Source organism: Condylostylus longicornis, unplaced genomic scaffold (genome assembly GCF_029603195.1).
Source record: "Condylostylus longicornis isolate FDR11 unplaced genomic scaffold, ASM2960319v2 ptg000030l, whole genome shotgun sequence".
Classification (NCBI taxonomy): domain Eukaryota; kingdom Metazoa; phylum Arthropoda; class Insecta; order Diptera; family Dolichopodidae; genus Condylostylus; species Condylostylus longicornis.
This window is the reverse complement of record NW_026577999.1, coordinates 441,502-466,002: the sequence shown is the minus strand read 5'-3', so window position 1 is coordinate 466,002 and position 24,501 is coordinate 441,502. Positions and strand designations below refer to the sequence as shown.

Sequence of the window (24,501 nt, the reverse complement as noted above, 5' to 3'; positions counted from 1 at the left end):
TAGGTACATTACTTCTTGCCCACAAATCTTTAAGCTCAATAATTTTCACAATTAATTTGTAAATTCCATGCGAAATGCAGTAAATCAAACACTTCTGCCAGTATCCTGTTTGCCTACGGTGAAAATTTATCCAATATCGCTCCGCAGTTATTTGTAAAAAATTACAAATCGATTACTGTGTCGATTAATAGCGTATAAACCGACAAATTATTGACAAGTCTGTTAAGTCTATTTTTCTTGGCAGTATTGTCTTAAAAACTAGCGTTTATAAATTTCTCTTATTAAAATATTGAACCTATGTTAAGTATGCTAAAATTAATTTTTATTCCATATAGACACACAGTTAACATGTAAAAAAAACCTTACAAAATTAACATGTCGTAAACCAACATATGTACGTCATTAAATTAAATTTAAATTGAATTAAGGAAAAAAAAATTATAATAAAATATGTAAAACACAAGAGGACACGAATTGAACAATAAAAGTACCTAGATATTTCGTATTAACAATTACAAAGGCTCTAGAATTTATGCAACGGAAATTACTATAGAAAAATCATTATTACAAATTAATTGCAAAAAATTTTTTCATGAATTCAAGGACATTTTTGAGCACAAGAGTTTCTGTAAAGATTTTGTGACCATAATAAGGGTTTTCCGAGCTTCCCTAGATCACGTGATGTGCGTTGGCATCGCTCCCAATGATAGTAAGATACAGTGCACCATGTCATGTTATGTGGTCCAGAACAGGGAGGAAACCGCAAAGGCGTCTGTTCAAACACCGCTTTCATCAGAAGCAGAAATACTGGATGGGTCGGATCTGACAGACGACGACGTCATGCATCTCGACCTGGAGGGGGCCCTGCTGGACCTGGATCTCGACGACGATGCAGAGAAAACGTTGGTGGGGGTTGACGAAAGCAGTAATGCATCGAATAATCCAGATCAACCTCCATCACTCTAAAACGGCATCGGCTGCGCTCCTTCTCCGCCTACTAAATGACGAAGAAGACACAGTTCTGGTCCAGGAAACCTGGCTGGCAGGTGGAAGGATCTGCGGACTCAGGACGGCGAACTATAAGCTGTTTTATAGCAACAGCGACGGAAAGGTAAGATCAAGCATATTAATTAAAAGTAACTTAAATGCTGTTCTGTTGCCTCTTTACAGCAATGAAGATTTGACTGCAGTCAGTCTCGAGGTCGGTGGCAGGATCTCCTGGTGTGCCTCAGTATATCGGCCCTATGATTCCCAGGGGATGCTTTCACCTAGCAATCTGAGAGACCTGGTGGAGGCTCTAGAATTTATGCAACGGAAATTACTATAGAAAAATCATAATTACAAATTAATTGCAAAAAATTTTTTCATGAATTCAAAGACATTTTTGAGCACAAGAGTTTCTGTAAAGATTTTATGACCATAATAAGGGTTTTCCGAGCTTCCCAGATCACGTGATGTGCGTTGGCATCGCTTCCAATGATAGTAAGGTACAGTGCATCATGTCATGTTATGTAAGAAAAAGATTTTTCTATAGGGACATTACTTTACCTCGACCAATATTATTTCAGTTTGGAAATTTTTCCGCATTCATTCTGTTTATCTTCATATTGTGTACACAAAACTTCAGCATAAAATAACAAATAACCTCATAGAAATACTAATTTTCTCATAACAAATAGTGTTCATTGAAATTATAAGATACTACAAAATGTTATAGAGACTTTTAGGAATGTTATACGAGTATAGATTTTTAAAAACAATGGGTACTGGGCAATCATGAACAATTTTTAGAATAATTCTATATTTCTTCTTAATTGTACTAAAAATTCCTTAAACTTATGAAACTTAATCGGTTGGAAGATGTTAGTATAATTAAAATTAAACCAAAATTTGTTCAGGGACAAAAAGTATATTCTACATCTTTTATATTGTGTGTTGTTAATATTACAAGTAATCAAAAAGAACATCATCCCTGATCGATTTCGTTATTAACACAATAATATTTATTCTTCTTTTTACTCATTTCACTTTGATTATAACATAATATAAAACATAAATACTAAAGAAAAAATATAATCTCCATTATGATTATTATTATTGTATTCTATAAATTGTATCCTATAAATATGCAATTTGCATGTATAATTGAATTGAAAATTATGAATTATGTATTGCACGAATGGAAATGATAAATGATATTAAATTCAAATTATGTTTTACTATACTCGTAATTTCTTAAAAATATGTTTTTAATTACCATATTTATGACAGATATTATACGCAATTCGGGTAGCTATACCTATACAGAATATTCTGAATGTATTTTCAATGCAGATACTTTCCATAACAATAATAAAATTATAAAAATTTGTACTAATATTTTGAAACAAACATACAAAAACGAAATTAAATAGAAAATTATTCAATTTAATAAAAAATTATAAATTTTATGTTATAAAATCTGTTTATAGCACAAAATCACAGTAAAAATTTTGAATATAATTTGTTATATAAAATTATATTCCAATTTTACATTATTGAAATACTGAATTTCAAATTGCATGCATGTATGTAAAATGTAGAATAATTTTAAATCATGTGGACTGTAAATTATATTGTGTTTTGTTTTATAATTTTATTAAAACAAAAATTATGCAAAATAATAACGGCATTTGGTTAAATTACAATATTACAATATAAATGTACATTAAAGAACGTTGGAAAACTGGACCATATGCATCAAGTAGAATAATAGTATGAACCTAGGCATATAACAATTTATGTAAAAAACCACCTGTCAGGATTTGCAGAGGGTTTTGGAATTCATCGTTCTACAGTGTGTAAGAAAGCAAATAAATGAATTTAATTCCTATCAACTCCTGTTAATTAACTAACTTCTGCAGAGCTTGCTAACGGGTGTCCTACAGCTTCGATATCACTCTGAGATAGTAGATAAATCCACTGAGACATAGTCCACCGTCTGCGCCACATATCCGCTAGTTTTCAGTATGGCCACGTACCGTATAAGAACCACCGAAAAACTGGTGATGTAGTCATTAGGCGTACAGCCAATCTTGCACCAATCCACTATCCGAACGCGAGCTCGTGCCTGGATTCCAGCTGAGCCGTCAGACATGGATACAATCTTAAAGATGATACAGCTGGGAAACACAAACCTGCCAACTGCCAACTGGAGGGTAGCCAAACTAGAAGATAAGAAGGGCGACTATAGACATGCTCTCGTTATATTGAATAAATAAAAGCTGGCTCCTCTGCAGAAGCCTCTTGCCTCTTTACAGCAATGAAGATTTAACTGCAGTCAGTCTCGAGGTCGGTGGCAGGATCTCCTGGTGGGCATCAGTATACCTGCCCTATGATTCCCAGGGGATGCTTTCACCTAGCAATCTGAGAGACCTGGTGGAGAAATCGCGGTCTCTTGGCACTGGTCTCATCATTGGGAGCGATGCCAACGCACATCACGTGATCTGGGGAAGCTCAGATACCAACACTAGATATGAGTGACCTTTTGATTTTATCGTGAGCACTAACCTCCCACTATGTAATAGAGGCTCAGAGCCCACATTCGTTACTAAAAATAGGCAGGAGGTTATAGACATAACCTCCTCCATAGACGAACTGGAAAGTATCGCAAGAGCATTCCTTTTTGGACCATCGCTATATAGAATTTAAATTCGTTGCTAGACACAATTCTCCTTTGACTTTCAGGAACCGCAGGCGGACTGATTAGCCAAGGTTCCGAGACTCGCTAAGCGATCTCCTTGGATCCGGGGTCCCTTCACGTCCTGAGACGCCTGCGGACCTCGACAGTATGGTTTCTACGCTCACTGGAGCCATAAATGGCGCCTCTAGGGAGGCGTGCCCGGATAAGAGGCAACAAGAAACCACAATGGTGGTCCGATGGGTTAAACGCCCTTCGTAAAAATTGTAGAACTTAGTTTAACAACGCGAAGTTCACCGGGACACCATCTGATTGGTGCGCTTATAGGGATGATCTAAGGAAGTATAAGAAGGAGTTAAGGAGAGCTCAAAGGTCGTCCTGGAGGGAGTTTTGCGGCAGGATTGGAGAGACTACGGAGGTCTCCAGACTTCGGCGGGTCTTGGCAAGTGACCCAGCCGTGCCGAGCTACTTGATGGCTGCTGGCGGCTCCTGGACTAATTCCGCTTTGGAGTCTCCGGGGCTGCTCTTGGATACGCACTTTCCTGAAGGTCACGCAGATCATGCTCCGAATAGTCATTTTGGCGAGTCCTGCGCGGGAGCAGTGATCACTGCAGGGGGAATACTCTGGGCCATTTGTGGATTTGATCCATTTAAGTCGGCTGGCCCTGACGACATAGTGCCAGCAGAACTACAATGCGATGCGGAGGTCATTCTTCCTTTGTTAAAGATCATCTATGAGTGTTGTATAGACTTCACCTACATTCCAAAAACGTGGATTGTTGCTAATGTGGTCTTCATCCCTAAGGCTGGGAGAAGTTCTCACAGCTGCCCAAAGGATCTTAGACCTATCAGTTTAACGTCTTTTCTTTTAAAGATATTTGAAAAGTTGATGGACGTATACATAAGGAGTAACCTTAACCCAAGGCTTATACCTCCGGCACAACATGCGTATCGTAAGGGGAGGTCAACGGAAACGGCCCTCCACTCTTTGATACACTACATTGAAAAATCTCTGGACTGCAGAGAGTATACGATGGCTGCCTTCCTGGATATTGAGGGCGCATTTAACAAAGTCGAGTCGTGGGCTATCACTCAGGTGCTGTCGGGGCTCTCGATTCATGGCTCTCTGATTGCTCTGATAGGCAACATGCTGTCAGGTAGAACCATCAGGACAAGCTTTGGGGAATCATGCATTGAGCGCTCCGTTGGTGGGGGCACCCCGCAAGGAGGTGTGCTTTCTCCTCTTCTCTGGAACCTCGTAATTAATCAATTATTGGTATGCCTGGAGGGGGACGGCTACAAGATGAAAGCTTACGCTGATGACTTGACTGTTGCGGTGTCTGGAAAACACTTTCATGCCCTAAGTGGGCTGATGCAGAGAGCCCTGACCCTCGTGTCTGGCTGGGCTGTCGGCTGTGGGTTGACTATCAACCCACAAAAGACGGAACTGGTTATTTTCAGTAGGAGACATAAGATACCAACAATAACACTGCCGACACTCAACGGAATCCGCTTATGCTTTAGCAGGGAGGCTAGATACCTGGGTCTAATTCTTGATTCAAAGTTGAACTGGAGGTCCAACGTTATGGAGAGAATAAGGAAGGCAACTATTGCGCTTTGCTCATGTAAGAACGCCGTCAGGAAGAGGTGGGGCGTAAAACCAAGCATAGTTTATTGGCTATATACCGCAGTGGTGAGGCCGATCCTGAGCAATTAGATGTTGAGCTCTTTTTCCGTCTGCCGGATCACTGTAGTGTATTTCAGGCCGAGGCTCTTCGCTTGCTTGGGTGCAACGTCGTATCGGCTGGTGGCGTCAGTATTTTCACTGACAGCCAGGCCGCGATAAGGGCACTGGGCTCTGAGGTTTCCACGTCTAGAACGGTCCTGAACTGCAGGTCGTCTCTCAATGAGATGACAGGGCAGTTCGAAATAAACTTGGTCTGGGTCCCCGGACAGAGTGGGGCTCCGGGAAACTGCAAGGCGGACGAGCTTGCGAGGCATGGAACTACTCTGGGGACTCCACCTGAAAAGGAGAACTTGGGCATGCCTCTAAGAACCCTAGGGCTGCTGCTGCGCAATGCGGCATTGATAGATGGGCTAATGGAGCAACGTGTAACGCGACAAGAAATTTGTGGTCAGAGTTGGATTTACGTCGCATAAGGGATCTGATCTCTCTCAGAAGGGAGGATATCAGTGCTATGGTAGGGGTACTGACGAGCCATTGTCTGATCGGCGAACATGCAAGGAGAATAGGCCACCCCGCAAACGATCTTTGTAGGAGTTGCTGTGGCGAGGGGGAGGAGGAAACGGTGACCCACCTTCTATGCTCATGTCCGGCACTGGCGAACTCCAGGCAGAGATTCCTTGGGTCATACTTCTTCGGGCACGGTTCTGATGAGGAGCGGGAGGGAAGAGATCCAGCGGTACCACAACAGGCCTAGTTGGCCTATGTGTACCCTTCGGGGAGCCGCGACAACCTAACCTAACCTAACCTATTATCCGAAAATATCAGAAGAAGAAGGTGGAAAAGCACCTCGAGGGCCTGTGTAGGAGTTGAACGCAACGTTCGCCGCGGATATCAATGCTATCTTTGGGGTTTTGATTGCCGTTTCTGGTTCTTGGAGTCGCTCAGTGCATTTTTATTATTTATTAGAAAAAAATTCTCACCATAATATCAATAATTGAAATAAATGTCTTTTAGTATTAAAAAGAATTTTCATAAAGATAATAGTAACGTATTACATACATAATAATATACTTACCTATAAGCTTACCGTGTGTAATTATAAATAACTGTTCCATCTATAGTTTTAGCGTATAAAATGGCACGTGCGTTATTTTGTATTCTGTTGTACTAAATTGCTTTCAATTTGCTGTCAAAGAAACTTTACCTGAAAAAATGTGTCCCTTAATATTATGTAGCAACAAAATATAGAAAATATCTGCATGTCAGTCATAACATACAAAATAATTAGAACCCGGAATCTGATAATTCCTATACTGGCTTTGTTTATGTAATCTATTTTTTTATATGGCTTGCACGTCTTTTTGTATTTTCTATCTCTTCTTTATATCACTAATCTCATTTATAGTGGTTTATGTTCTTGTGTCTCTCTTTAATTTTTTTTCTAACTTTTATTTTAAAAAAAATTGTTTTTAGTATCATATTAAGTTTTTTCAATTTCGTAAGGAATATTATATAAAATTCTGTGAATAATGAGGATTTTAATATTTTCCCTTCGCTCTCGGAGCCCCAAAGCTCATTTCTTTTTTTCTGTACTTCACTTTTTAACATACCACCGATATTGCTTAGACTAATTTCGGCCCAACATAATCAGAATTTGTTTCCTCGTCAGGGTACGCTGCAGCCCAGTGCAACGTTATCCTGTTGTCTTGACCCAACCAGTCGAGTTTGTTGAAATAATTCCACATCATTTGCAAGGAAATTTGGCGAAAATTGTGATTACAGCCTGACTTTTGTAAGTTATTGATATAACGCACCCGCTACAATTCCTATACAAATTAATTTTGGTGCACTTTTCTGTAGCATGTATTTCCGTCTGATTCGAAGTATTTGATTTTGGCCCAAAATACATTATGACCTGTACAGAAAGACATTTTCGACCCGTCTGTAAACTATCTGATGGTGTGACTTCCCATTGAGTAGCTAACCGACTCTGCCTTGCAGTTCCTTTTCTCACCCAGCTTTGGGGTGGAGTTTTTCTCAAAGCTGTACTTCCTAGTCATATAACCCTTGGGCAGAATCATCTTTTAGAAGGTGTCTCGGTCATTTAAATAGTTTCCCTGTCTTTTGACTTTTCACACAATCAATGGATAGTTGCCCTTGCTACATTCTCGGCGACTAAATGCAGTGGTGGCAAGGCGAGAATGACCTTCACTGTCATCATTTTGATGATATTGAACGCAGACTGCGTTTTTACCATTCAAGTTCTAAAACCATTTTTTGACAACATTTGCATTTATTGTCTCCGAATATCAAAATAATTTTTTATTAATATTTTTTTTTTAATTTTTAAATTCGAGTCAAATAAAATTATGGTACATTCACATTCCGAGATAAGTTAAGTCTGTCTTCTCGTATTATTTTTGGTAAATTTTTGATTGTTGATTTACGAATTGTAAAATTTCTATAAAAATCCTTTTTAATAAAATGCTCGAATTAACTTGAAATCTTAACTATCTTACATTCACTTAATGCTTGTTCAAAATCTTTATAATATAAAATGTAACAATTTCAAAAAAGTATACAGGAGAAAAAAGAAAATAGTAAAAATATTAAACGAAAAACTTTTTATTTTACTGTAAGAGTCGAAAGAAAAACTACAAAATTAAATTATCCTTATGTTTATCCTCTGAAAGGATTACAAAAATCCTTAAAAAAATTTTCTTTTTTTTTTCGCTTTATTTAAAACTTAAAATTGAATGGAATTTGGAATGTAAGAATTGCAAAATTCAACAAAAAATCTTGTGGGATTCTCCTTTTTTGGTTCTTGCTTTTTTTTGTGTATTACAAGTACATAAAGTTTATGTCCTGTAAATTGTAATACGATGTATATTATATTCTTTAAATGTGAATGTAAAACGCCATACTCATCTACTTAATATAATCAGTGGAATGTATGGTATTATTCAAGATGGAAAAATTGACAGACGTGTATGTATATGTATATTATGTGTATAGCATAGAATGCACATATGTATGCTAACAAAGACCTAGAGCAGTAGTTTTGCAAGTAAATAAATCAAGAAAAAAAATTCTTGTATGCAATTCCTTCTTGAAATTGTTGTATATTAAAGAAATTTATAATATGAACATCTGAATACAAAGTGATAGATGGCAGTTGTGGCAGTTGAATAAAAAGAAAAAATACAAAAATGTACATTAGACTCAACTTTTTTAATTTCAGTAATGGCACAGCCAGTACATTATACACATTTTTTCCAAAGCGTACTTATGAAAATATTAAGAATTATAAATTATGAATTAAAAATTTTTATTTACAAAGGTAATTTTCTTTTTGGCCTGTTTTACTTTTTTTTTTGAGTTGAAATATTTTGCACAAAGATTATTATGGTTTCGTAACTTTCTAAATTGCCATTAAATGGTTTTAAATTATAAAAATGATTTTGCATGTAAAATGGTCAAGTGGGAAGCAACATTTTTATAAAATGATTAATTTTTTTTTTCTTTTTATTAAAAAGGATTATTTTAAAGAAAAAATTACATTAAGAAAATAGAAATATGAAATAAGTGAAAATTGCAGAAACTTATGAAACTTATGAATGTTAGGACTGGTGACGAAAAAATATTTTAAAATTTCCAGATAGAAGAAAATTAATTTATAGAATTTTTGCCTTATGGTGAACTTTTCTGCAATTAAAATTCCAAAAACGTGATAAGCCTTAAAACTTTCGGTCAGTGTTTTCCATTCTTCCACCTAAAACTTTTCAGAATTTTGGTTCTTTTTTAACAATCTGCGTCTGCGCCTTTTGTAATATTATTATGAGTATACTTAAAAATTCAGAATGTTTTACAATAGCATAAATTTGGAATCGGGAAGTTCTGTACATAGTTTCATATCTTAAATCATAAGGTACAATGTGAAGAATATTATGAATGTCAGCTGTCTGGTGAAATTTAATTAATTCCAATTGCTTTTTGAAGAGAAATTTTTCTGAAATTTTATTTTTAAATAAAATAATTTAATATTATTTTTAATATGTAATTATTTTTTCTCTTTAATCATTTATTTATTAATTATTTTCATTTTAATTTTTTTTATCGTTTATCTTAGCTAAAGTATTTTTCATATATTGCTAAAAAAAAAAAATTAACAAAAATTGTAGATAAAAATTTTTAATTTTACTAGTTTTTTTTTTCATTATAACAAAAATTATTTTTAGGTTTATAACTATTTTTATAATATTTTTTTCTTTCCAAAAAATATTCATTTTCTATATTATATATTATAAATATATACAGTGGTTCATATTCTTTTAACAGCTTTCCTTCTATTGTTTGCATTATATTCTATGATACATTGTTGTTGTTTCTACAAATTACTCGAATTTTCAATGTGATATTTAATTTTGAATTTCAGTACTAAAATATAAGCTCAAATAATTAATAACATTAAAAATATAAATCTCAAGATATTTATAAATTCCACTATATGAAGGTTAAAGTGGTATCAATATCTTAAAAAATTACATAGATAAAACTATTCTTTATATCCGTAGGAACGAATGTTAAAATAGTGTAACAGATTTGCCATTCCGTTTCCAAATCTAAAAAATAACAGTCTCAGATATAGACGCAAGCATAGATTTCTGAAAAGCGTCAAATTCTGACTCGATTTAGACCGATATGTGCTTTTCTCCGCCCCAGCAATAAATCAAAAGTTAAATAAGTTAAGTTAATCGAATTTTATAAATCATTTATAATGGTTTGTAAATGGCAGAACATATTTTATTGCATTCTAAAAATATCTACCACTGTATAATATTAAATACATAATATTAATAAAAATATATTAATTGTTTTTTATAATTAACTTACAATATTAAATTTTTTTAATAATAATTATTAATTCAATAACTCTTTTATTATATTTTCAAATTAATTTTAATAAGTCTATAGATTTCAATTTCAATTTTACCTTAATTCAATTTTTTTTTATATATTTTTAATACTATTTTAAGTTTATTTTTCTTTTCTCTTAATTATATTTCATGTTTGATCGGTTGTGTACCTCGGTAAGCTTAAAAATCTATTCTCTGACTTAGAACAATTATTTTATTTAATATTTTTAATTTATATATACAAGATTATTTAAGTAAATTTTATTTTTACAACTTGTTTTTTTCGGTATTATTTAATTTTACCTTATTTCAAATTAACATTGTTAATGATATTTGTTATACTTTATTTAGTATTTCTACATCGAATGCTCAGGTTTGTGAAGTAACATGAAGGCTGAAAAATTATTAGAGAATTTTACATGTACACCATATCTAATTGCATACATTTAGGTGAAATATTAGCAATAATTTTAAACTATATTGGAAATAGAGCCACTTGAGACTTGGTTAGGGAGAATAGATCTAGTTTTCAATAAGAAACTCTTCGCTGTTTAATTTGTTTTAATTTTAACGAATTAAAAATGTTTTTTTATATTGTTTTGAGATTTATTTACAATATCAGCAGGAAATAGTATGGTGTCCCATTTTTTGGCGTTTTAATTACTTGTATGTTGGGTAATTTGAAAATTAGAAGATTTACTTCTTAACACCTTATTCTATTTGAATTTTTATTGTATTTATCTTGTACATGCTTTATCACGTATATAGAACACATACAATGAAGACTCTGCTGTTTGTTTTAATAATTACTAAAATTTAATAATCTTTAAATTTAATAAAATTAATGTGAAAACATCAAGTTAAATTTAAATTTTTAATTTTATATTCTTACATTTCGTTTTTAATTTTATATTAATAAAATCCGGATTGTAATATGGAAAAAATAGCGAAAACTAAGTAGGTATTATTAAAGAAAAAATTATTAAAATTATAATTGCATATTATTATGAAATTTCAAAGAAAATTCACAAACTGTAAATAGTAAGTAAAGAATGAAAACAATTAATTATTTTTACAAAAATATTAAATACAACGCATATTTTAACGTAGCCTGTTATGGCTATATACAGTGGTGAGTGTGATGAAATTTACTTAAATATTTTTTTGTGACATGCAAAATACATGATAATGATTTCTTAATGCAATCAGTACTGGAGATGTTGCAATTAGTGCCATTTTACTACTGCTTTTCAAAAGATACATTTGCTTTGAAATTCGCGTGGTTTTAATATGTAGAAAATTTTTGCGTAAACCATTTTGCTGTACCTTTAAATATTTATGTAAAATTTTGGTAAAATTGATTTTTTCGCAAAAATCCTCAAGATTTTACCAAATGGAGAAAAAAATTAACAGGAACATGAATTTTTTTAAAAAAATGTTTGATTTTCATAATTTATCTGCAATATTATCATTTGATACTTGTATTTATAATCGCAAAATGCACAAGAAAAAATATGCTTTGCATTAATTTTGATATTAAAATTTTAATTCACCACTGCCTATACTTGTGTCGATCAAAAATGATGCTTATATTTTGAATTACTTTGTTTTTTACATATTTCACATGAACATAAAGTAGAATCAATATTATTTGACCTTAAAAATAAAATTCAAGGAAATTATGATTAAAGATAATTAATGAAATAATTATCCAACACTACTATTTTATTTTGGAGAACGTAAAATTATAAGTATAGTTGAATAATGAAGTACAGGAAGGAAATTTTTGGGTAATTCGTTTTACAACATATCAGCGTACTGATTGAGATCTTTTACGAAATTTTACCGAAAAAATTACAATTTTCTCTAATTACATTCAATTCTGGCAATGTTTCAATTCAAAATGTGGCAATAGTTTGGCATTTATTATTATAGCATATAATTAGTTATAAAATATTGTTATTTCACAAAATTTTGACCTTTTGTTAAGAAGCCGGCATGCAATGCATATACAATGTAATTAAATGTTTGTGATTTTACGGGATTGTTACCTAATATCCCCGTTTTCTTTCAGCTTATCTGCAAAATCTTGAAATCTTAATATATTTTTTACGTACATTTATGCACATTCATGTGGCTAATATGTTCAAAAACAACTTTTTGCAAACATATAAACGTACTTATAATTATTACCCACTTTTATGTTACATATTTTCAGGGACAAAAGTAATTGCAAATTACCTTTGATAATTACAATTAAATATTTATTTATTTCATATTTTTTTCCTTGTGTGTCATATACAGACATCTATAATATTCACAGGCTATAAAAATGTAACCATTGAATGTACGTTGCTTGAGTTGGGTGTTTTTTAATCCTTATATTCCATTTTGTATATAAAATATATATATTATATTATATGTACATACTTACTAACAGTTTATGAAAATTTCTATATAATAACTTTAATATAAACTTGAATAACATTTTAATTTATGAGAAAACGCGAAAGAGAAATTCACAATTTAATTAAAAATTTCTGTTTTAATTTTACTCATTTATTTCATAATTACATAACTTTTATATATATATTACCTTTATTCTCGCAGTTTTAAACCAATGTAAGAATATTGATACAACGCTTTTACATTGCAACAAAATAAAATAAAAGTGATTTTATACACAAAGCGTATAAATTGGACGTAAAAGAATAATTTAAATCTTTAATTGAGTTCATTTTAATAAAGCTTTATGACGAACGTAGCATATCAAAGGTTAGCACATATTATTTAAAATAAAAGTGATTATTAAAATTTCCGTAAGTCAATCTGTATTTTTAATGAAAACTGACTGGTAAAAATTCAAAATGACTGGAAAAAGCTATAATGGATTATTTTGCAGGCGAGTGTCAATAGAATATTAAGTACTTATTGCAGTTCTTCGTTAGTAAGAATATAGCAAGAAATAGCAATTCGTTTTTTGAGAGCACTGCGCGAATATAATTGCCAAGCATGGTAGCGTAAACAGGCAGATACAAATTTCTCGGTTTCATGTTGGAATGAGCTGTAAATGGTGAGCCTTTGATTTCTTTTTAAAATTTTTTATTTATGCAATAACACGCATTTTAATTAATGAAAAATTAATAAAGTGCAACTCTTACACCGAAATTTTACTGCAATGTGTTGTGAACAGTGTGCATAAAAAATTTTAGTAGCTCGAAATTAATTTACAAACTTATATACAGTTAATAAAATATGCATTTAACGTAACGAAGTATGGGAAAATAAAAACAGTAATCGTATAAATTAATTTTTTGATCCTTAAAAGCTTCTGTTTTATTGTTTAATTTAACGCTTTGATTGATAACAAAAAAGGAATTGAAAAAATAAAACAAAAATATTACTATTAAAGTTGACAGAATCTTCATTTCGAATTTTAATTTTAATTTCAAATTAATCCAATTATAGTATTCAAAAGGTTCTGAAAAAATACTTCAAATATTATTTTGATCTCGCAGATTGAAATTGAATTTTCATTACAAAATTTTAATAAGATTAAAAATAAAGTGAAATTGCATACTTTTAGGTGTTTGTGATGATTTGATTCGCATACTTTCAACTATTTATAGAAATACTTTAATTTAAATTCGAATCGTATACTTTATTATAAATCTGGTTCAATTTATTATTTTTTTCTTTTTATTCCTACTTCGCTCCTGGAAGGAGCATAGGGCTGGTGCACGAAATTGTAGGTAACCACGAATTGTTTAGTTTACTAGGTAGGTTGCAAGCCTACCTTAGTTTATATTAAATATTTAAGTTTATTATTTTGATATTTAATATTTTATTTTGCTGTTATTTTAAAATTGGATATTATTGAAATATGGAAATTAGTTAATATGTCTAATATGTATGATGTAATGTGTATGAAACTATATAATATTGAATATAATTTTTATAGTGATCTGACTGGGCTTTGAACTCAAGACCCTTCTGTTTGATTTATTATAGTCGCTTTTTTTTAGTTAGAAAATTGTTGTTTTTACAGATTTTAGAGTTCCAGTAATATTGTTGAAAGGTTGGAAAACTTTACTGTTAAGTGGAAATAGATAATGAAAATAACTTCATACGATTGCAGAATAAAAAGATAACGCGGCATAAAAGAGGATGCGAAGGTAGAAACACTTAAAAAAAAAAATTCTACCTCGAAATGCTTAAGAACCAGAGCCCTTACTATATAATTCGATTTTAGTGAAACGATTTTTGTTTTTACAGAGATAGAAAGGTAATAATATACAAATTGCGGTGGGTGAGCGACCCGCCTACCGAAATTCATCTCGCTAACGAAATAAATACAATACCTCGGATAAAAGAATTGTAGATGGCATTTTCCCCGCTAGGGGATTTGCACATCAGTAAGTAAGTAAAATACAAATTGGTTGGTACTACCTTACAATTTTTCCTATTTCCAGAAATATCCGTCTGCTTAGAACTGAGCCTAGACGCTCTACCAACTGAGCTGCAGAAGTATGAATACATTAACAGCAATTGGTTGTCCCCAATTCATTTTTTGTTCAATACATTTTATACATAATCTTTTTGATATTCTTATAGAGAAATTCACCGTGTTACAATTTTCTCCAATTTTGATTCAGTTTGATCTCTTTAAATCTCAAAAATTTATCAATACTTTATTAAAAATTTAGAAAAAAATTATTAAACTTCTATTCTCTTTGTTTTCACAAAATCAATAAAAAAAATCCTATTAAAATTATTTTAATAATTAATTATTTTCTTATAAATATTTTAAATATAATTAATATTTAATTAAACATTTTTGGTAAAATTAATAAATTATTTTGTATTTTTATACTCTTTATTTATTATGTCAATATTGTAATTTCTTTTTAAATGAAAATTTCCAAAATAACTATTTAACATAAACTTAAATTAAAATTTTACTGAAATATTGAAAGCAAATTTTCTTTTCTATAATTAATTATTTTTTCGATATTAAATGAAAATTCTCAATTAAAAACCAAAAATTTTTCCTTTAAGGACCTTTCAGAAATTAAATTAAGAATTTTTTTTTTCTGTTGTTCCGCTAGAGTAAAAATTTTTAAACATAAATTTTCAATTAAATTCATATTAAATTTTTAATCATCGTTAACCAATTAAAATATGCATTTAATTTATGTATGTACAACAAAACAAAAAAACAAAAAAAAATTTTTTATGTTTTCGGATATTAATATTAATTTTTGTATGTTTAATTTATGGTGAATTAACATAAACTAACAAAATTTTTAATGGACCATTTATTAATAATTGTTAATTGAATTTATCATTGTTAAAAATATTTATAAATGAAAGAAAACATGGTAGAGAAAAAAACTTTAAACAAAAAATTTTAATTTTTGAATCAAAATAATTTTTATTATTGAATGCTGTAAAAGTTAAAAAAAAAAAACGATTGTTAAAATTAAAAATAATTAATTTTGAAATATAATCGAGCAATTCTTCAATAAATGTAATTGGAGAAGAAATTTGAAAAAAATTAGAAATGTTGTTGCCGATACACAAAAATTTCTTAATTAAATAGAACTGAGTGTTGAATAACAGAAGAATAGCAGAAATTAAATGAAGCTCGAAGAAGATTTTCAAGCTGAGGATAATTTTATCATTCTGCTCTTTCTTTTGGTATTTTCTAATTTAATTTATTGTGGTATAACATCCATAACATTCAATAAATTTACTCTAGAGTAATTCACCGCCAAGAATTATTAAAATTTAAATTGTAAGGCCTAATGTGTCGGTGATGAAGCTTAATTTGTCAGTAGTAAATTCAAAGTTATGATTAGGGTTTAGGCAGGCATGCAATTACTCCTTGATTGTAAAATCGCTACTTGCACGTCTAAAAAACAAAACTATTGCGCCAATTCAAATCGATTGCGTTGAAAAATAAACCAAACTGCTTGATTGCTTAATTGTATGTGATCATACAGTTGCGTATGTGCGCGCTTCAATGTGAACGAACGGAATACAAATAATTGTAATTTTTATTTGCAAAACTAGAATAATCCCTAAAAAGAATAATCTTCTAATAATAAGTATTCAAAGCGATAAGTAATAGGATCAGAATAATATTACAAATAATTATCACACTTAAACGTCTTTGAACTCTCCTCATACTCGTACAATTATTTTTAACCTAAGATCTTACATAACAAAATTTTATAATAAAAGTTAATTAAAGAAATTATTAAATATTTTTGTCCTTTCTTCAATAATTACCCATTAATAGCGAATAGCTGCTCTTGCTGTAAAAATTTCTGTTAATCAAAATATAGAGAGTGCAAAAAAAAATTTTTTTTTACAATAATACCTATTATATAATTTTAATTAAATTATAAGATTAAAATAATTTAAAGTATATTTTCATTAATATAAAATGAAAATATCAACAAAAGTAATTTAAACATTTTAAATATAATAGCTCACATATACAATATTATTATTATTAATTTATTAAATATATAAAATTAAATAAATAAAATTCTTTAATTACGTTTAATATGTGCGCCTATAGATATGCAGAAATGATTATTTTTTTTTGTATATAACTTTTAACATTTCATTTTAATTATGGGTTTTATAAAGAGAAACAAGAACAAAAAATAGCTGGGAGTTTAAATTAAACCATTAAAAAAAAATAATTTCTATTATATAATAAATTAATTTAAATTTTACATACATACTGGTATTGAGTTCATTTTTCCAATATAATAATTAAATTATATAAATGCATTTCTTAATTGAACAATATTATTTTAAAAATATTCATTAAAAATTTTATATAGAGCAAATGAACGAAAAAAGAAGGTCTAAATGGCTATAGTTATACAATTTTTTCACTATAAATTTTATAAAAAAAAATTATATTGAAATTTAATTTAAATGAGAATAAGTAGAGTTGGCCGTGTCATCTTTATGATACCCGTACTATATTAGGTACGATAAAATGATTAAGACACAGCACATGTTAATTGCCACGCTGTTTAACACATACTCGTGGTTTTTATATGTGTAGTGCTTTTAGGCATCTATGTTACCATATACGCTCATACAATATTAAAGAAATTTTATTGAAAATAACGGTCATATTGGTTTATGCAAAATTTCACCACTGTAATTTCATAGTTTCGATAATATGTGAATACATGACTTTCGAGACTGTATGGAATAAACAATAAGAAGTCAAGAAATTTCAACTAGTTTTATTAATATATAACAGCTTTAATAAAATATTTGATTCTACAAAATTTCGATATTATAGCTTCAGTAATAATTGATGAGATATATTGCCAAATAGCTTTTGAAGTTGTAGGGCAATTACCCAAACCACTGCCTTAATCACAATCAATTTAAATACGGCAAAGGCGTCTGTTCAGACACCGCTTTCATCAGAAGCAGAAATGCTGGATAGGTCGGATCTGACAGACGACGTCTCGACCTGGGGGGGGACCTGCTGGACCTGGACCTCGACGACGATGCAGAGAAAACGGTGGGGGTTGACAAAAGCAGTAATGCATCGAATAATCCAGATCAACCTCCATCACTCTAAAGCGGCATCGGCTGCGCTCCTTCTCCGCCTACAAAGGGGCGAAGAAGACATAGTTCTGGTCCAGGAACCCTGGCTGGCAGGTGGAAGGATCTGCGGACTCAGGACGGCGAACTATAAGCTGTTTTATAGCAACAGCGACGGAAAGGTAAGATCATGCATATTAATTAAAAGTAACTTGAATGCTTTTCTGTTGCCTCAATGAAGATTTGACTGCAGTCAGTCTCGAGGTCGGTGGCAGGATCTTCTGGTGGGCCTCAGTATACCTGTCCTATGATTCCCAGGGGATGCTTCAACCTAGCAATCTGAGAGACCTGGTGGAGAAGGCCTCTTGGCACTGGTCTCATCATTGGGAGCGATGCACACTATGTAATAGAGGCTCAGAGCCCACATTCGTTACTAAAAATAAGCAGGAGATTATAGACATAACCATTGCCTCACAAATTATTTTTGGCTTGGTTACGAAGTGGAAAGTATTGCAAGAGCATTTCTTTAATTCTCCTTTGACTTTCAGGAAGCGCAGGCTGACTGATGTGCCAAGGTTGCGAGACTCGCTAAGCGATCTCCTTGGACCCGGGGACCCTTCACGTCCTGAGACGCCTGCGGACCTCGACAGTATGGTTTCTACGCTCACTGGAGCCATAAATGGCGCCTCTAGGAAGGCGTGGCCGTTGACTCGGATAAGAGGCAACAAGAAACCACAATGGTGGTCCGATGTGTTAAACGCCATTCGTAAAAAATGTAGAACTCAGTTTAATAAGGCGAAGCTCACCGGGACACCATCTGATTGGTGCGCTTATAAATATGACCTAAGGAAGTATAAGAAGGAGTTAAGGAGAACTCAGAGGTTGTCCTGGAGGGAGTTTTGCGGCAGGATTGGAGAGATTACGGAGGTCTCCAGACTTCGGCGGGTCTTGGCAAGTGACCCAGCCGTGCCGAGCTACTTGATGGCTGCTGGCGGCTCCTGGACCAATTCCGCTTTGGAGTCTCCGGGGCTGCTCTTGGATACGCACTTTCCTGAAGGTCACGAAGAGCATGCTCCTAATGGTTATTTTGGCGAGTCCTGCGCGGGAGCAGTGATCACTGAAGGGAGAATACTCTGGGCCATTCGCGGCTTTGATCCATTTAAGTCGGGTGGCCCTGACGGCATAGTGCCAGCAGAACTACAATGCGCTGCGGAGGTCATTCTTCCTTGGCTTAAGATCATCTATGAGTGCTGTATAGACTTAACCTACATTCCAAAAACGTTGAATGTTGCTAAGCTGGTCTTCATCCCTAAGGCTGGGAGAAGTTCTCACAGCTGCCCAATGGATCTCAAACCTATCAGTTTAACGTCTATTAAAGATATTTAGATATTTAGATAAAGACTTAGTTCTATTAAAGATATTTGAAAAGTTGATGGACGTATACATAAGGAGTAACCTTAACCTAAAGCTTATATCTCCGGCACAACATGCGCATCGTAAGGGAAGGTCAACGGAAACGGCCCTCCACTCTTTGATACACTACATTGAAAAATCTCTGGACTGCAGAGAGTATACGATGGCTGCCTTCCTGGATATTGAGGGCGCATTTAACAAAGTCGAGTCACGGGCTATCACTCAGGTGCTGTCGGCTTTACACCGCAGCGGTAAGCACACATACGTGTCTGTATGATCAGAAATAATGTAAGTCAACAAGCAAAATATGTTAAACTAAAAATTGAAATTTTATTTCAATTAAAATTAATAAATAAAATTTCTCCGAAAAAAAGCCCGAAATTGAATGAACTCATTTTCAACTGCTTTGATTTGGAACATTTCATTTGAACTGTACGAGTATGTACATTAAATGAATATGCCAAAAAAAAAAATAAATTTGCTTTAAACACAAATTATTCAGTTCAAGTAATTGAAATTTATGACAATCGACAGCATTGATCCTACTCATTTTTAATCGTAATCCTTAAATTAGTTCTTTAAATATTAAGGTTTTTCTAATAATTAAAATATAAGTGTTATCAGTTTTAACAATTAATTCTTTTCCAAGTTCATGCAATTCTGAAATTTTTAAAATATTTAATTTATTTTTATTTACTTAAAATTTTCGCTTGAAATCAATTACGTTCGTAAAATTTATATTTTCATTTTCATAAAATATTGTGTAACAGGCTCATAAATTGGAAAAAATCAGTATTGTATTTAAATAAATTATTTATATAAGCATATAAATCAATGGAAATTACTTTTAACTTATCACCAGCACAAAGTAAAATATTTTAAATAATTGTTATTAATCATAAATTCCATATTGTACGAGTATAACGTAATATTGTAGGTATGTACAGTGTTAATGATAATCTCTTTATATTAATTAAATGTTGATAAGAGAGTTATTAACCCAAGTAAATAAAACTTTTTCATAATATTATGTAAATTATTTTTAATATTTTACATTTTAACTTTAAATCACCATATAGCTACTTATGTAAAATAAACTCATTCATTATATATTGTCATTAAAAAAAATTATGCAATGAAAAATAATTTGCGGAAAATGTTATCGATAGCTTATATAAAGAACAAAAAATATTCAATTTAATGGAATTATAACAGGAAAGTAGCATGACTGCCTGTTGTAACATTACCATTGTTCTTGAAAATGGGACATACAACATCAATGTAATATTAAGGTAATGTTAATACTATAACAACAGAATAGAACTCTTTAGAATATGATCTTAAATATCACTTATTTTAAAAATTATAGTTCTTTATATCATACAATAGCTCTTAATATTATAGAATTACAATGAATTTATGTAAGAATATTGAAATGCCAATGCGTCAGTCACTATTTTAAATAGTTTATTTGGAAATTTACTTACATAATTATTTGAAAATATTAAAATAATTTTCCAAAATTTTAAAATTTTATTAATTTATTTTAATATTTTTGTATAATATCAATGTTCCTGCCTATCAATATTATATGTGAATAATGTCCATTTTATTAAAATTTGAATATTAATTCCATTCTTAAAATAAATAATTGAATATTATTTTATTGTAATTATTCTAAAATATCTTCATTTGCATTTTACAATATTACAATAATATTATATTTATTAATGAAAATCATTCTAATTTTGACACCTCAAAGATAAAATTACGAAATTTTGCAAAATCTTAATTGATTACCAAAAACCATTATATCCTTATTACTATAGATCTATAGTAAATATCTATAGAAAAATTATTCTTAAAGTAAAATCTTGTTCATTAAAAATAATTTACTAATTATTTTGCATAAGTTGGAAATTTTACATAATGTTGCTAAAACATAAAATTTATAATATTTTTTGTTAATAATGAAATTATACTGGAAAACTTTTCTCTATATATTTTTAATATTATAATAATTATTGTTCTAAAAGTAGGGTTAAATTTATTCTAGAGACAGCAAATTTATATTATAAAAGGTAAATTATTTATAAATTAGTTTTGTGGCCACAATGTTGAAATATTTTACTTTGTAAAATAGTAAAGGTAAAAAAAAAGAGGAAATGACTCTGTAATGACTCGCACATTTCCATATTATGTTGAATGCTATTAAGATTTTCAAATTATATAGTATATTGTTATAAATAATTTATGAAAATATGTATGTGTGTTTGTGTATATAATGTGAATTTAATTATGTAAAATTTAGAATTTTCAAAAATTTAATTTACAAGATTAAAGTTATATTCAAGTATTTTGGAATAAATTTTAATTAATTGCAATATTATAAGGGTTCACATTCACATTGAATTGGCAACTAAATAATTGCATTATTAATTACATTTTGATATAATAATGTAGAATAATAGAGTATATAGGACGTAAATTTCTGATAATTTATAAATTCCTCATATACGATTTATTAAAATATCTTAATCATTGCAAATTTACTATTTAAAAATCTATTTTCAATTGGATGTACTATTGGACTCAAACAGTGAATAAAGTTTAAATATAAAAATTTACCTTCAATTGAGTATTGTTTCACAATATATTTAAAAGATAGTATATACTACTTTAATACAAAATATATTACTTGAATTTATGATATAACTTTGAATATTTCTTAGAATTTCAATGTAATTTTTGTTCAATTTCTAGTTGGAGAGTTGGAGATTAGCAACAGTGAGTTAAATGGGCCATATTTTTAAACCATTTATGATGTAAATTCCATATTTGGCTTTAATTCCGTCTAGTTTTCCTCTTATAATTAATAAAGAAAACTTATTATACTGAATACTACTGACATATGCAATAAAATTTCCGCAATTTATTAAGGGTCAGACACATTCAATGTTGTGTTCATCATAACATTTTATTACTTTCATATCTTCATTCCCATATTGATTTTATTCAAATGTATACTAAAGTGACTTATTAAAGAAGTTATATGGTAATATTAGGATTTAATATTTAAATGCAATATTATACAAATTATTTGTGATATTTGAAATGATTATATTACAGTATGTTTTGTATTGCATGGAATTGATTATAACATCTAAATAGTCTATTTAAATTATACGTCTATATGTATATCGTTTTATTATTGATAATATTCTCATAATTTTCTCTTTAGCATCATAAAATAATATCATAATTTCTTGAATTTAAAGGATGACTTATATAAATTTATTTGTTATAGTTTGTGAAAATTGTAATCTGGAAAATATAATATCAATTATTTTATATTTTATTGTCATGATAATTTTAATACAATGATGTTATAATTACATTATATGGAATGAAATTGAAAATATTCTTATTGCATATGACATATTCTGAATTTTAAAGAATGTAAAATTTTAAATTTTAATTTTGTTAAAATAGATTTTTTGTATTATGAGTAACTGATATATAGAAGCAATTAGATAATTTAAAACAATTTTAATCAGAACTATAGTTTAAATAATGGAAAATTGTGTAAAAAATATAAGTTAAAAATAGCAAGTTAATAATGCATAAAAGTAAAATTCTTGTCAATCGAGCCCGTTTCTGACTTCTTCGGTCCCCTACGCGATTTCCAAAAAATGTGCTTCAAACCTTGAAGCAGTAAGCAATATGCCATAAATATTGTTTATTGCACGCGATAAATCACTTTCTTGTAATTTTATCATGGTGAATGCCGCATTAGTCATGAAATTAAATCCTGGAATTAAACATTCAGCTTTTTGTTCTGAAATGTATGTATAGGTAAATGTTACATTTTTTAAAATTTGCAATGACATCCCTGTTTTTTGGCGCCCATTTCAAATGCTTACTTTGCATATATCGTAAATCTGGCGCTGCTTATAATTGATCAAAATTTTTTAAATTAATTATTGTTTGATCGAATCAGTTTTCTTTTCAGGTGTTGATTTCTAACTGCGACTCTTAAATTTGTCGATATTTTGTTTCAATTTAAGAGCTATGGAGCAATAACTTGATTGAAAAATTCTCAAAATTTTTCATTAAATTTCCATTGATTTAATACGAATAATGAAAATAAAAACCATTTAATTTTTCTTAATACCCTAAAATTCATTATAAACAATTTTAAATAGTGTGAAATATCACGATTTTCTATATTATGTATATATGTGCATATTTTCTCTCTCTGCTCATATATTTTCAATATAATTTCTCGCCAAATATTATATCGTATTTTTATATTGTTTTTTACGAACATTAATTTCATTTATTACAACCGTAATTATTACAATTTAAATTCTTATTTAATTTCGCTTAATATTTATTTTAGTTTATATTTTTTTTTAATTATTTAATTATTATTATTACCTGTTAAAATTCAAATTATTTCTCTATATATTGTTTTAGTCTATACCATAAATTTTCACTTATACATACAAACATTTCAATTTATTATAAAATTATTTCTATAGGTTTTTTTTAATGTTGTTTTATACAGGGTGCTTTTCAATAAAAGTAATTTTTTTTGTTGGAAGGAACTAACATGCGAAAATTTATATATGAAATTATCTCAAATTTCTTCAAATTAATTCAGAGAGTATAGTTGGTAGTCTTTTTGTTAACTAAACGCTGGTTTTTATGAAAATTTTATAATTTTTACTTGGAAAGCTCTTTGCTCGGATTAAACGTTCTACTCCATTTCTTCTTCCACTACCCCTCGAAGAAATTGACTTAATTAATGAAAAGTGTTATACAATTGAAATTGTTATACTGGAGTAAAAAATCAATAATGAACCCTAAAGAACATTAAAAAACCATCAATTACATAATTTGTGCTAATGCATTTCATCTAATAAGTACTAACAGCAAAGGTTTCTTAAACTGTTATATATTATTATAAAAACTCTTAAATTTTCGAATTTAGACTAGAATAATACTCATCCGAACAATCTTGTCACTATTGATAAATCAAATATTGAAAACTCTGCTAGCGTGTAATTCTACACGAAATATATTTGTTAGTGTAGAAAGTTATACTAAATCAACCTATACAATATATTCAATTATTGTATAAGAAAATCAACGAATATTTGCAAGCATGATACTGAAATGAAATTCTTTAAAACACTAGATTTCATTTAGGAGTA

General features: G+C 30.1%; 1 protein-coding gene across 1 annotated transcript; it reads left to right on the top strand.

Moving 5' to 3' along the window:
- Positions 1 to 1,001: 1,001 nt before the first annotated feature.
- LOC129608088 (uncharacterized) lies at positions 1,002 to 19,255 on the top strand. Its single transcript, XM_055519411.1, has 2 exons — positions 1,002 to 1,111; positions 18,418 to 19,255. Exons 1-2 carry the CDS (start codon positions 1,002 to 1,004, stop codon positions 19,253 to 19,255), a joined length of 948 nt encoding a protein of 315 aa, XP_055375386.1.
- The last annotated feature ends 5,246 nt before the right edge of the window (positions 19,256 to 24,501 follow it).